The following is a 12,349-nucleotide window of genomic DNA, read 5'->3' on the forward strand; positions in this document are numbered from 1 at the left end:
TATAAAACTATTTTTTAATTTTTCTTGGCCATGCCACTCAGCTTGTGGGATTTCAGTTCCCTGATGAGGGATTGAACCCGGGCCCCAGCTGTGAAAGCACCGAGTCCTAACCACTGGACCACCAGAGAATTCCCTAAAACTATGTTTTATAAAGCTCAAACACATACAAAACTAAACATTCTCGTCAGAAATCTTTATGTATATGAGAAAATTGTGAAGGGAAAAAAATAATGTGAAATTTAAGATAATAGTTATGTCTGAGGAGGCTGTAAAGAGGTGGGTTCAAGAAGGCATAGGTGAGGGAAGAGATATGGGGACATATGTATATGTATAACTGATTCACTCTGTTATAAAGCAGAAACTAACACACTATTGTAAAGCAATTATACTCCAATAAAGATGCTAAAAAAAAAAAAAGGCGGCATAGGTATGTGACAAGGTGTTAGGAATATTCCAGCTCTTAAATTGAGTGGTTTCAGATATGTCAGTTTTCTTACACGTCACAATTTATATATAGGTTAAGTATTTTATGTGTAAAATATTATTTACCTCTTCAAATATAATAAACAAAGGGGGAGATTATGTGTATTGTGCATTCTAGTCCATGCCCCACAAAAAAACTTCCTCTAAATTTGGTGCTCCAAGGAGACACATCATGTTTCTCCTTCACAGACCCCACCTTGTGAAAGTCAGGCCTCAAAGATCCCTGACCTTTGGTGTTCTGACTGTTGCCGATTTTTCCACCTCCATCTCCAGCCACTCGCCCAACCGGTCTTTGAGTGACAAAGTGCCTCCGCGCCATCAGCACACGCTGTTCCTGCGGACTGGAAGCATCCCCATCTCTTGCTCGCTGGCTGACGAGGGCTCAAACGTTGCCTCCAGGAGCCTTCCCAGAGGCTGCAAGGGTTTGGCCATCTCTCCTCATCATTTCCACAGTGACTGTTCAGGCCTCTCTTTGGACACTTATTAGACACAGGTAACTGCTCATTTACAGGCTGGCCCTTGCGGTTTATACACATGGGGAAGGAGCAGGAGAGATAACAGGTGATACAGCAAAAAAGGCCAGAGGCCAGTACTGTTTTCTGTTCCCCTCTGTGACCCCAGTGCCTAGCACAAGTGGCTCTCAGCAAAGTCTTTCCTAAGGAAGGACTGTCAGGGGTGGAGATGGGCAGAAGGGGAATGGTCACACTCAAAGCTACTGCTGTTTGAAGCAAAAAAGAAAAAAAGTTGCCAAGCTTTATTTAGGTTGCAGTGGTCACAGACAACGCATCTAACTCTATATCCCACCCCACCCTACTCGGCCCCCTGCACAGGCTCAGTTCCCTTTTCCCTCCAGTCTCACTTCTTGTCCTCCTCCTTCTTGTCCTTCTTGCCATCCTTGGTGGCCTGGGAAGCCAGGGAGCCCATGGCATTTCGAATGGCCTCATTGTTGGGATCCACGCCTGGAAGGTTCTCCAGGACACTCTGAAGGAACTCGGGGTCCTGCATCACGTCATAATCATCCTCCTCCTGAAAAAGGGCTGTGTCAGCTCAGGGCAGTGGGGGTACGCTGGCCAGGGAGCAAGCAAGTGTAGGAGATGGGAGCGCACCTGACTGGGGGTGGAGGGCACCTCTGGCCAAGGACAGAAAGGAGGATTTGGGAAGATACCCAGCGCCTATACACAGTATGAACTCAAACATTTATTTTAGTTTAGTTCTTCGGCCCCACTGGCGCGGCTCGTGAGATCTTAGTTCCCCGACCAGGGATCAAACCCAGGCTCCCGGCAGTGAAAGTGCCAAGTCCTAACCACTGGACCACCAGAGAAGTCCCCCAAACATTTATTACTGACCAATTAGAGGAGAAGCCTGAGAACTTTGCTTTCTGAACTCAAAGGATAAAAACAGATGCCATCACCTTTAGGTTTCCTGCTGTCAGACACTCACTCCCCCGCTTTTTTTTTTTCCTGGACCCTTTCTTCACCCTCCTAGGAAGATGAGAGCACTGGGAATTCTCCAGACTGCTCCCACCAGCAAGGAAGGAAAATCACAAAATACTAGGACACCTCTCCAACTCTGGCCACTAGCATTCTTGCCTTAGCAAGGTTGACATACAAGAAATGTACATCGTGTGTTTCTTTCCTTCTGCTCCTGCAAGAGCTCATCTATGAAACCCCAAGAGAGGAATAGTCCCAGGCCTAGTGTGCTGAGGATCTGAACACAAGGGGATTTTAAGCCTGATGGGGCAGGTAGTTATTGCTGGCCCTTACCTTGGCGGGCTCAGATGTGTCCATGGCTGAACTGGCATCAATGTCAGCTGATTCTGCCTGGCCAAATTCTGAGGAAAAGAGGTCAGTCCGTTCAGTTTCATGTCCTCACCCAATCTCTCTGCCTCAGCACGACCACCCAGGTTCTGGCTCACCTGCACCCTGGAGGGACATCTGCATGGCATATGCAATCTGTTCTTCCTCGGTCATACTACTTAGGTCAGGGAGCCCGGTGCGGCCGAACTCCTGCTGGCTGATGGTCATCTTCAGCAGGGCATCGTCCGAGTCTGGGAAAAGGGAGAGAGCGGCGGGGTGGAACCATGCCGTATTCCACAAAGACCCACCCCCGAGCCCACGTGTTCCCACACTGCCAGACCCCCCACCCCCATCTACACCAGGCCTCCACTGAGCACCCCACAGTCCCGGGACTTCAGATTCCACCTCTTTCACCTTCAGTCCCAGTCGTAGCAATTCCGGCCTCAGCGGCAGAGGCGGCAGCTGCCCGCCGCGCCTCCTCCTCCTGCCGCTGCCGCTGCTCTTCCATAGAAACACGAAGGGCCTGGCCAAGGGCAGGGAAAGTCAGACATTCTCCGGCCCTGGGCACCGGGGAAGGCAGCTGGGGAAGGCAGCTGAGGGGTGGGAACAGACCGTAAAGCGGGAGCTTCTGGTTTATACACATGGGGAAGGGGCTGGAGAGTTAACAGGTGATATAGCAAAAAAGGACGGACTTGGGAGAAGCCTGGGGTTTAATGGGGAGAAGTGAACGAGAGAGAGTCTGACATTGGTGCCCCTAGAGATCAGACAGAACTGTGGGGAAGAGGGACCAAGAGGGGGTCTGGGAAAACGAGCAAGGGTATTAGAACTGTCTAGCCCTAGAGAAGCTATGTGCCGTGTGGGCCCGTAGAGGAGGACAAAGAAGGTCCCCTGAGGTCAACGTTTGCTCACCAAGGCCAGCTCAGGATCAGCACTGGGATCCACTCCAAATTCAAAGTCACTGGCTCCAAGACCCAGCATGGCACCGCCTTCCCCAGCCAGAATCGGAGAACTGATGAGGGCATCAGCCAAGCTGGGCCCAGGAGGCACTGTCACCAGATGAGAACCGGTTCCATCTTTGCCATTCAATGTGTTTACAAAGGCGGTCAGCTTTTCTGTGTTCACCTCCTGGGGAGGGAAGAACATAGGAGGCTCTCCTTCTCGCCCTGCCCCCCATTCTCTGCCATGTCAGCTCCTGTCTGTAGCTACTCTCCCACATGCAGACACTCCTCTGGGTAAGGACTGTTCTCTGTTTACAACAACCGCAGTCAATGCCCCCCGACTGGTCCTTACTCACCTCTTCCCCAAAATTGATAATGTCAACATTTACTTTCTCCTTCTTGAGGCGTTTAGCCAGTTTCACCAGCTGGGAAGAAGGGGAGAGAAATAAGGAAGTCTATTCCATACCATGATGGGAGATGACACACCTCACAAAAGCATACAGGAATTGGTAGACCTCTCCAAGGTCCCCCAACAGAAACAATGAATTCTGCACATCATCCTTTCCCCAAAGTGATGAACCCAATGCTTCTCTGGCTCTCCTAAGGGCCAATAGACCCCATTCCCAAACATGTGGTGCCCAAATTCCCCAGCTATCACTTGGACTCACATCCTTCTCATTGTCCTCCACGGGGCTTCCCACAAAGGCAATGATTCGCATCTTGTGATTCTTGCCCTGTCGGTGCTTCAGGGCCAGCTTGAAAAGGAAGAGGAAGTTCTTGAGTCAGCCAGAGGAATCACCCAGCTCTTTTCCTGTTACTCTGTTCTTTTTCTATGGCTTCTGTGTACCTCGAGCCTACCATCATGCTCACACCAGGTCTAAACCCCCTCCAACACCCTTCCCTTCTTGCTGTGCCTCTCTGTGGATAAGGAAGAGGGGTTAATTCTCAATTCTAGGGATGTTTCCCTTCATGATTTTCACCGATCCTGGGATTCACCCCATCATATCCTTTCTACTCCTTTCTCTAGGTCACCTCTCCTCCCTTGTGCTGGTTCTAGCTCAAGAGTCCAGGGGAAAAATGAACAAGGGTGGAGGCAGAAGCCCAGAGCAAGGAGGAACCACCAAAGGGATCCAGCAGGACTCACATGGGCCACGCGGATGCCAGTGCAGAAGGTGATCTTGCCCTTGGGTTGGACAGTGTGGAGCTTAGACAGGATGCGGCCGGTGTCAGGGGTGAGTGTGGTCAGCACTTCACAGTCACTGGGATGTGGGGAAAGCACCTTCTGTGATTTCAGGTCAGGACAAGTGCCTCCAAACTGTATTTAACTAATCTTTTCTTTAGGGACCTTGATAATAACTGTAATCTCTATTTTTCTTAATCAAATATCTAGTGTTTAGAGAGTGGATCTTATAAGTTCTCATCACAAGGAAAAAAATTTGTAACTATGTGAGACATGGGTATTAATTAAACTTACTGTGGTGATCATTTTGCAATATATACATTTATCAAATCATCCTGTACACCTTAAACTTCATGTCAATTATATCTCAATAAAACTAGAGAAAAACATCTAGTGTTTAGACATGAAACACAGAAAATAAGTGGTTGATTTTGTGAGAAACTTGCCCTCTTCCTCCCAATATTTCCCCCAACCTCTCTCATGTCATCTTGCTCTCAGAGCCCTGGGGATCCTCTACAATATCTGGATGCGCCTTCTTATCTCTCCTATCCTCTCCATTTCTAGACCCATTTTCTAGCTAATAACATGTATACTGGGATGGGTGGTCACTCACTTGAGGATTATCAGTTCCTAAAACAAATCACTTTTGGGGTAATAGGCTGTGTGATATATGCCCTGGGGCTCTGACCCAAAACCGCTTTTTACTGCCTTTAAAATACACTGTGGGAACTTCCTTGGCGGTCCAGTGGTTAAGACTCTGCGCTTCCACCAGAAGAGGCAGGGGCTTGATCCCCGGTCAGGGAACTAAGATCCCACATGCCGCACAGTGCATCCAGAAAAAAGAAAAAATACACTGTGAAATTTTACCCCAGGAGATTTAGCTTCATAACTGTATTAAATTCAGGTTAATATTACAAACAAGTTGCTGTTTATATTTATACTGAACAGTGAAGAAGGTAGTCTAGAAAGTTCTCATGGAAGCCTCATGGAATCTACAAAAGGGTAGCAACCTGGGCACCATAGTGGGTCACATACAGACAACACCCCCGCCTCCCCCAAACCCTTCCTGCTCTGCCCCACGTACTTGGCCAGTGTGATGAGGCCCACGTTGTTCTCAGGGTTGCTACGGGTCTTGGAGTGACAGACTATGTTGACGGCATCCTGCTGGGCCTGTAGCCGGGTGGGTAGGAAGTCCCCATTCCGCATATACTCGCTGTTGTCCACGCTGTCAGATTAGGGTGAAGGAGGAGAGAGAAGACACACTGCAGGATCTCTCTGAGACATCCTCTCCAGTTCCAGGGGCCCCCACCTCCTTCAACAACTCTCCCGTGAGGGGCACTGTGGTGTATGGCAGCGGCTCTCAGTCTTTGCGGAACAGAGAATCACCTGCAACCTTTTTTCTTTTTCTTTTCTTTTTATGCAGATGACCAAGCCTTCTTCTAGACTTACTGCCTCAAAATAACCAAAGGAGGAAAAACTTTTTAAGTCTCCACAGTGATAATGTAAGTACCCAAGGCTGCGAGCTACTAATGTACCACAACCACCTTCTTATAAGGTACATTAAGTTATTAATCATGGTCATGGAGCAACATGCTGTCTGCTATTAAAATAGGAGTCTTCCAAAGGTAGGCAATGAAGAGGACAACTTAAAAATATTTGTAAAATAACATACACTTGGCAGCACTGAGTGTAGGAAGGCACAATATAATTATTTGGTTAAATGTTTAACAACTTTGGCAGCTGGGCTGAACTGCAAAAATAAGGTTTCATAGATTTGGGGGTCTCGCCTATACTCTCCCTGCAATTTTTCACAATCGCGAAGAATCCAAATAACATGAAATACAAGGGCCAGCTTCCTGGAGACCAAAAGAAGACAGGTAAGTGAAGCAGTTATATACCCCAGCAGAGAATCAATTCTTGATGAACTGAGGTCTCTTAGAACTCTAAAAGGAAGCAGTGTCCTCAATGTGACACCTCATTTCTATTGGCAAGCAAAATCTGGGCTTGGGGGCAATTTTTTTCTTTAGTATCCTTTGCCTGGGAATAAATACAAATCAAAAATGATGAAGAGAGGTAATTAAGAAGCTACTGGAAGACAAGTAGAAAGGGGGGGAAGGGCAGTGTTCAGGCACAGGCTCAAATCTCCGCTCTGCTACTTACTAGTTCTGTGATCCTGAGGAAGCAACTTAATTTCTCTAAGGTCCAGTTACCTCATCTGTAAAATGGGTTTTATTATACCTACACTCATAGGGTTGCTATGAGGATTAAATGCATGGAAAGCACTTAGCACAGTGCCTAACAGTAAGCATGAAACACAGGTTAGTTCTTATAGTGGAAATTCAATCTATATAAAGGAGCTCAAGGGCAGACTCTACTGACCATGCATTACATTCTTTTTTCCCTGATACACCGTTTCCAATTACTTTCCCAGCAGGGAAGTAACTGCCTTTCTAGCTTCAAATACAGCAGGTGAGTCCAAATATAAAAACAATGGAAGCTTTGAGGATCATCCAGATGGAATAGCTAAGTAAAAAGACTGTGGGCAAGACCAGCGGATGGATGAGGGCTGGAAGGAAGGTGTCAGAGGAAGAAGGGGGGCCTGAGAGGGAGGGAGAACCCACAGTGCAGAACACGGCGGTAGTTCTCACACTGTCATGTGTGCATCAGAACCACTTGGAGGGTGATGGTGGTGCTGGCACTGTTAAAAACACAGGTTTTTAACAGGCTCCAGGAAGCCTTCACAACTATGTATGCATCCCTAAAAAGTGCACTGTTTAGTTTTCCCAATGTTGAGCTTTATATGAATGGAATAATATATGTATTTCCTGTGACTACTTTTGCTCAATGGTATGTTATTTTTCCCAACAAAAATTCATATCAAAAAGGGCTTACGATATTATCCAGCTATTCCATAAAGGCTTCATTAAAAAAAAAAAGAATACAGATGCCTAAACTTCCCTGGCTGGGTGTCTGATTCAGCAGATTGAGAGTAGAGTCAAATATACACAATTTTTTAATGAACTCCTCCAGAGAATTCTGATGCACAGCAAAGCATGAGAAAAGGAGTGGCGCTCATCGTTATTCTAAGGTTGGGCTAGTACAACAGGCCACCAATACGTCTCTCTGGACCTAATCTTTCCTCCTATACGTCAAGCCAGATCAATATTCTTAAATTCCCTTTTGTATACAGCTCTGCCTCGAGCAACCTCAGAACTTTTTCAGTAGTCCTGTACTGAAGGGTACAGGACGGAACTCAACCTCCTCAGCCTGACATTTGTGGTCTTCTACCTGGTTGTATCTACCTTTCTCTAAAAAAAAAAAGGAACTACCTTAAACCAACAACCTAATAATAAAGTCATACTAGTCTATTTCCTACTTCCTAAACATGCCTTGATAATTTACACTTCAGCAGCTTTCTTTATGCCCTTCTCCCTACCCATAATGGCCTCTCCTTAACATTTGTCTAAGTCCCTTCAAGGCCCCTCTTAAATTCTTTCTTGAGGACTCCTCAAATACCATGGCAACTAAGAGATGTACAGTGCTGTACAGTTTACAGACCACCATGACCTACATTTTGCCTACCTGTGCTACAAGTAGATGTTACTATTATAGTCCCATTTTATAGATAAAGTGAGAGATTTACTACATTCTCAAGAACATGCAGCTGGTAAGTACTAAAAACACAGGTTTTTGGATTCCAAATCCTGTCCTCTTTCTACTCTTAACATGCTCTCTCCCACAGGCTGCCATATTTAGCAAACGAAAATATAGGACTCCCAGTTAAATTTGAATTTCAGATAAACAATAACTTTTTAGTATAAGTATGTCCCATGCAATATTTGTGACACACTTATAGCCACTTTTTGATATTAAAAACTATTCTTTATGTGAAATTCAAATTTAACTGGGCATCCAACATGTTATCTGGCAACGCTATAATCCCGGCAAAAAGAAAACTCCTAGGTGTCTGTTCCATGCAATTGGAGATTTGTGTGTGTTTGTGTACTATTCTGTTTTCATTCTATGCTCACACTTAGAAGAAACTCTTGAAACCTTGCCAAAGTTTGGTCCTCAGCTTCTAATCTGACTCCCAATAGCTACTCAGCCAAGTCTGAGACTGATGAAGAGAGCTAGCTCACTGGATAAGAGCCTCTGTGTCAGATAATCCTGGGTTTAAACCTTGGCTTCACCACTTAATTAGCTGTGTGACTTTGTATAAGTCATTTAAAATTGCCGAGACTTGGTATCCTCACTTGCAAAAGGGAGGGATGTTACCCTTGAAGTACTGCGAGGTTTAAGGCAGATAAAGTAAATTAAATGTCTGACACTTAGAAAGCAATCTATAAAGAGTACCTCTGAAGATGATACAGGGAAAGGCAATGGAGTTAGAGACGAGTGAATGGGGCGGGGAAGGGATTTATCATCTCTTTCTAACATCTATCATTCTGAGAAGAGAGGAGGGCAGAAGACTATCACTATGAGTCCGAGAAGCAGGACTCTGGCTAAAGACAGGCCCGGGCTGGGCTAGAGAAGACGAAGCTGGAATAGAGAAAGGCAGCAGGGCCGATCAATGACTGTCCGCGGATTGAGGGTTAAGGGGACTACTCCGGGCCTGTCCTCCGGGAACTACCTCCGGGGCCCCGGGATGACTCAGGGAGTCGATGGGGCTCCTTCCCTCCCGGCCCAAGGCCTCATCTCGCCCATTAGGCGCGCTCACCCACCCGAGGTCCGCCCGGCCTCCGAGCTACACGCGCTCCCGACCCAGTCCCGCTCCCCACGGGGGCCCTAGGTAGCTCCTCACCAAACCATAGTGCTTTCCAACACCATCTTGCCGCCTTCCTCCCTCCGCGACCGGTTCTCCTGGACCACCTAACAACAACTCCTCCAATTGGCCCAGCGCTCATCACCAATCACTGATCTCAGCTCTGCCAGCTGATTCCGCCTCCATCCTCCGCGTTGCGTTCTGGGAGTTGTAGGCGACGCCAAAATAAAAGGGAGGTTTGGGGCGGGGCGATGTTGGGGGAGAGGCGAGATAACGTGAAAAAGAGGGTCCCACCTCCACCTGCCCTGCGGTTCAGGTTTTCTGGTGGGGTTCCCTGCCGACAGGATCTAAGAGAAGCTGTGGAGGAACCTTTGAAAGTTCTGTGGCTATGTCTGTTCCAGCATCAGCATTTTTAAAAACTGGTGGGATGACTAGTGACTTTCCAGCTCACTCTGTTCCCATGGCACTTTGTTCATCAAACTACTATGCCCTTATGCCCCTGAATTGCATTTGCTTGTGTATCTATCTTTCCCACTGCATTAAGGCAGGAAAGGTGGCAATCTCTGCTATCCCTGAGTCCACAACATAGCCTGACACATGGTAGGAATGCAGAAAAAGTTTGACGAATCAGTAATTTTAACTAATCTCCCAAAGAATAGGAGACAACCTAGTCAACCGTTTTGGTTTCTTAATCAAGAATTACATTAAGGGCTTCCCTGGTGGCGCAACTGGTTGAGACCCCGCCTGCCAATTCAGGGGACACGGGTTCGTGCCCCGGTCCGGGAAGATCCCACATGCCGCGGAGCGGCTAGGCCCATGAGCCATGGCCGCTGAGCCTGCGCGTCCGGAGCCTGTGCTCCGCAACGGGAGAAGCCACAACAATGAGAGGCCCGCGTACCAAAAAAAAAAAAAAAAATTACATTAAAAAATGCCTTGGCTGGGAATTTCCTGTCGGTCCAGTGGTTAGAACTCTGCACTTCCACTGCAGAGGGCACGGGTTCCATCCCTGGTCAAGGAAGTAAGATCCCACATGCCACTCGGCCAAAAATAAACAAATAAATGCCTTGGCTTACCTTCCCCCACACACACACATATCAAAGTAAAACCGGAAATTCCAGGTCTCTATCTTGAAGGGCGGGGAAAGGAGCGGGGAACAAGGCATGACTACAGAGATGGTATCCAGTAGATGGAGATGGCTAGTGTGTTGTAGATATTACCTAAATGTTGGTAAAGTTTTAACGGATATGTTCAAAAGTTATTGGTAAGCATCACAGCTGGTATGAGTTAAATCTCTGTCACTAGAGAAAAAAAAAAAAAAAAAAACCTGTCCCTGTAACCATAGACAGGATAGTAGACAGCAAAGGGAAGAAAAATAAGAAAGCACAGAAAAATAATTAGTGACAAGTTCAAACATAAACAAAATATTTTAAAAACAAGACAAGAATTACATTTTTTTGAAAAGGAGCAACACAATGTAGAGAACTTGGAAGGGAACAAAATAAAGTCTGCCCTTGTGGAGCTTGTATTCTTTTGGGAAGGCAGATAATAAACCAATAAGTAAATATATTGTCAAATGATAAAACTAGGATGGATGTGTTTTCTTTTTTATATAAACAGAATATTAGAGAAGACTTACAGTTGAAAAGAGACCTGAAGGATACCTGGGGGAAAGAGAAAGTGCAAATGCCCTGAGGGAAGAGTGTACTTAAGACCATGAAGGCTGGAGTAGAGGGAGAGAGAAGAAATGAGGCCAGAGAGGCAAAGGGAGTGGAAAGGTTGAATCTTGTACAGTCGCAAAGATTATTTTAAGGACTCTGAGATAGGAGCTGTTGGAAATTTTCAGAAGAGGATCACTCTGACTGTTGCATTGAGAACAGACTGTGGGGGGAAAAGAACAGGATACAGACCAGTTAGCAGACTACTTCAGTGATCAGGTATGCTGGTGGCTTATTGTAGGGTGGTAGCAAGACGTGAAAATAGTGACATATGCATGGATTTTGAGTATGTCATACGATACAAAACTTAGAAATTTTGCCAGTGGATTTGTTGGAGGATGTAAGAAACGGGAGTGTTAAAGAAAACACTAGAGTTGATTCTAAGCAACTACAAGAATGGAAGCACTATTTCTGAAGATGGGCTAGGAACCAGAAATTTAGCTTTGGACACGTTAGATTTAAGATGCCTATTAGACACCTAAATGGAGAGGTCAAGTAAGTGGGTAGATATATGAGTTTGCAGTTCAGAAAAAAGATCTGGGCTGGAGATAGAAATTTGGGAGTTTTTAGCTGATCATGAGGTGACAGGGGTGTTTGACAAATTATACAGGGCCTTTAAAACTTTAAAACATTACCTAGGGAGTGAATGTAGACTAAAAGAAGGGGGCCTATGGTTGAGCCCTGGACATTTCAACATTTAGAGGTTAGAGAGGAAAGGAGGAACCAGAAAAGAGGATGGAGATAGAGCAGTGCAGCACCTTGGTAAGGACAACCGGGAGAAAACACATAGTATCCCAGAAGCTAAATGAAGAAAATATTTCAAAGAGCAATAAACGTCAGATGCTGCTGACATGTCAAGTAAGATGAGGACTGATATATTTAGCAACACTGAGGTCATCAGTGACCTTAATAAAAGATGTTTTGGTTGGGTGGTCGGGGTAAAAACTTGGAGTGAGTACAAGAGAGATGGGGGTCAAGAAAAAGCTATCTGTAAAAATTCACTTCGGGACTTCCCTGGTGGTCCAGTGGTTAGGACTCCGCACTTTCACTGCCGAGGGCACTGTTTGATCCCTGGTCAGGGAACTAAGATCCCACAAGCCGCACAGCACAGCCAAAAAAGATTCATTTGTAAGATAATAGGCTAACATTGACCATTGACAGGGTATTATTAAGGAATTATCAATTTTTAAAGGCATGATAATGTTGTTATGTTTAAAAAGAGCCCTTATCTCTTGAGTTATATATTGAGGTATTTATGCATGAACGGATATGATGTCTGGGATTTATTTTAACTTAATCCTTTGGAGGTGCAAAGAGAAAGGAGGGGTGGGGTAGAAAGTATACATAAAACAGATTGGCCTTATTTATGTTGACAATTATTGAAGCTGGGTGATACATACATGTCAGTTTCTTATACTCTACTTTTGGTTTAGAAATTTCCATAATAAAAAAAATTTTTTTAAGTAAAAAAAAAG

The 12,349-nt window shown here is 45.7% G+C and overlaps 1 protein-coding gene across 2 annotated transcripts; it reads right to left on the reverse strand.

The window, feature by feature from the left end:
• Positions 1 to 1,204: 1,204 nt before the first annotated feature.
• On the reverse strand, positions 1,205 to 9,288 carry PSMD4 (proteasome 26S subunit ubiquitin receptor, non-ATPase 4). Of its 2 annotated transcripts, none has more exons than XM_081223802.1 (10): positions 9,199 to 9,288; positions 5,482 to 5,622; positions 4,362 to 4,476; positions 3,886 to 3,972; positions 3,574 to 3,642; positions 3,189 to 3,404; positions 2,694 to 2,802; positions 2,399 to 2,530; positions 2,247 to 2,314; positions 1,205 to 1,509 (listed from the first exon to the last, which is right to left on the reverse strand). In XM_081223802.1, exons 1-10 carry the CDS (start codon positions 9,222 to 9,224, stop codon positions 1,339 to 1,341), a joined length of 1,134 nt encoding a protein of 377 aa, XP_081079928.1. In that variant the 5' UTR covers positions 9,225 to 9,288; the 3' UTR covers positions 1,205 to 1,338. The 2 variants fall into 2 exon arrangements, with proteins under 2 accessions (XP_081079928.1, XP_081079927.1); XM_081223801.1 differs by having other exon boundaries at positions 2,685 to 2,802.
• Between the last annotated feature and the right edge of the window lie 3,061 nt (positions 9,289 to 12,349).

The sequence above is a fragment of the Mesoplodon bidens genome (assembly GCF_964165515.1).
Source record: "Mesoplodon bidens genome assembly, chromosome: 2".
NCBI lineage: Eukaryota > Metazoa > Chordata > Mammalia > Artiodactyla > Ziphiidae > Mesoplodon > Mesoplodon bidens.

Coding starts and splice junctions, on each gene's coding strand:
- PSMD4 (XM_081223801.1), bottom strand. CDS start 9,224: ATGGTGTTGGAAAGCACTATGGTTTG. Junction 4,477..5,481: donor GGCCTCATCACACTGGCCAA/GTACGTGGGGCA, acceptor CCCACATCCCAG/TGACTGTGAAGTGCTGACCA. Junction 3,643..3,885: donor TGGAGGACAATGAGAAGGAT/GTGAGTCCAAGT, acceptor CCTTCTTCCCAG/CTGGTGAAACTGGCTAAACG.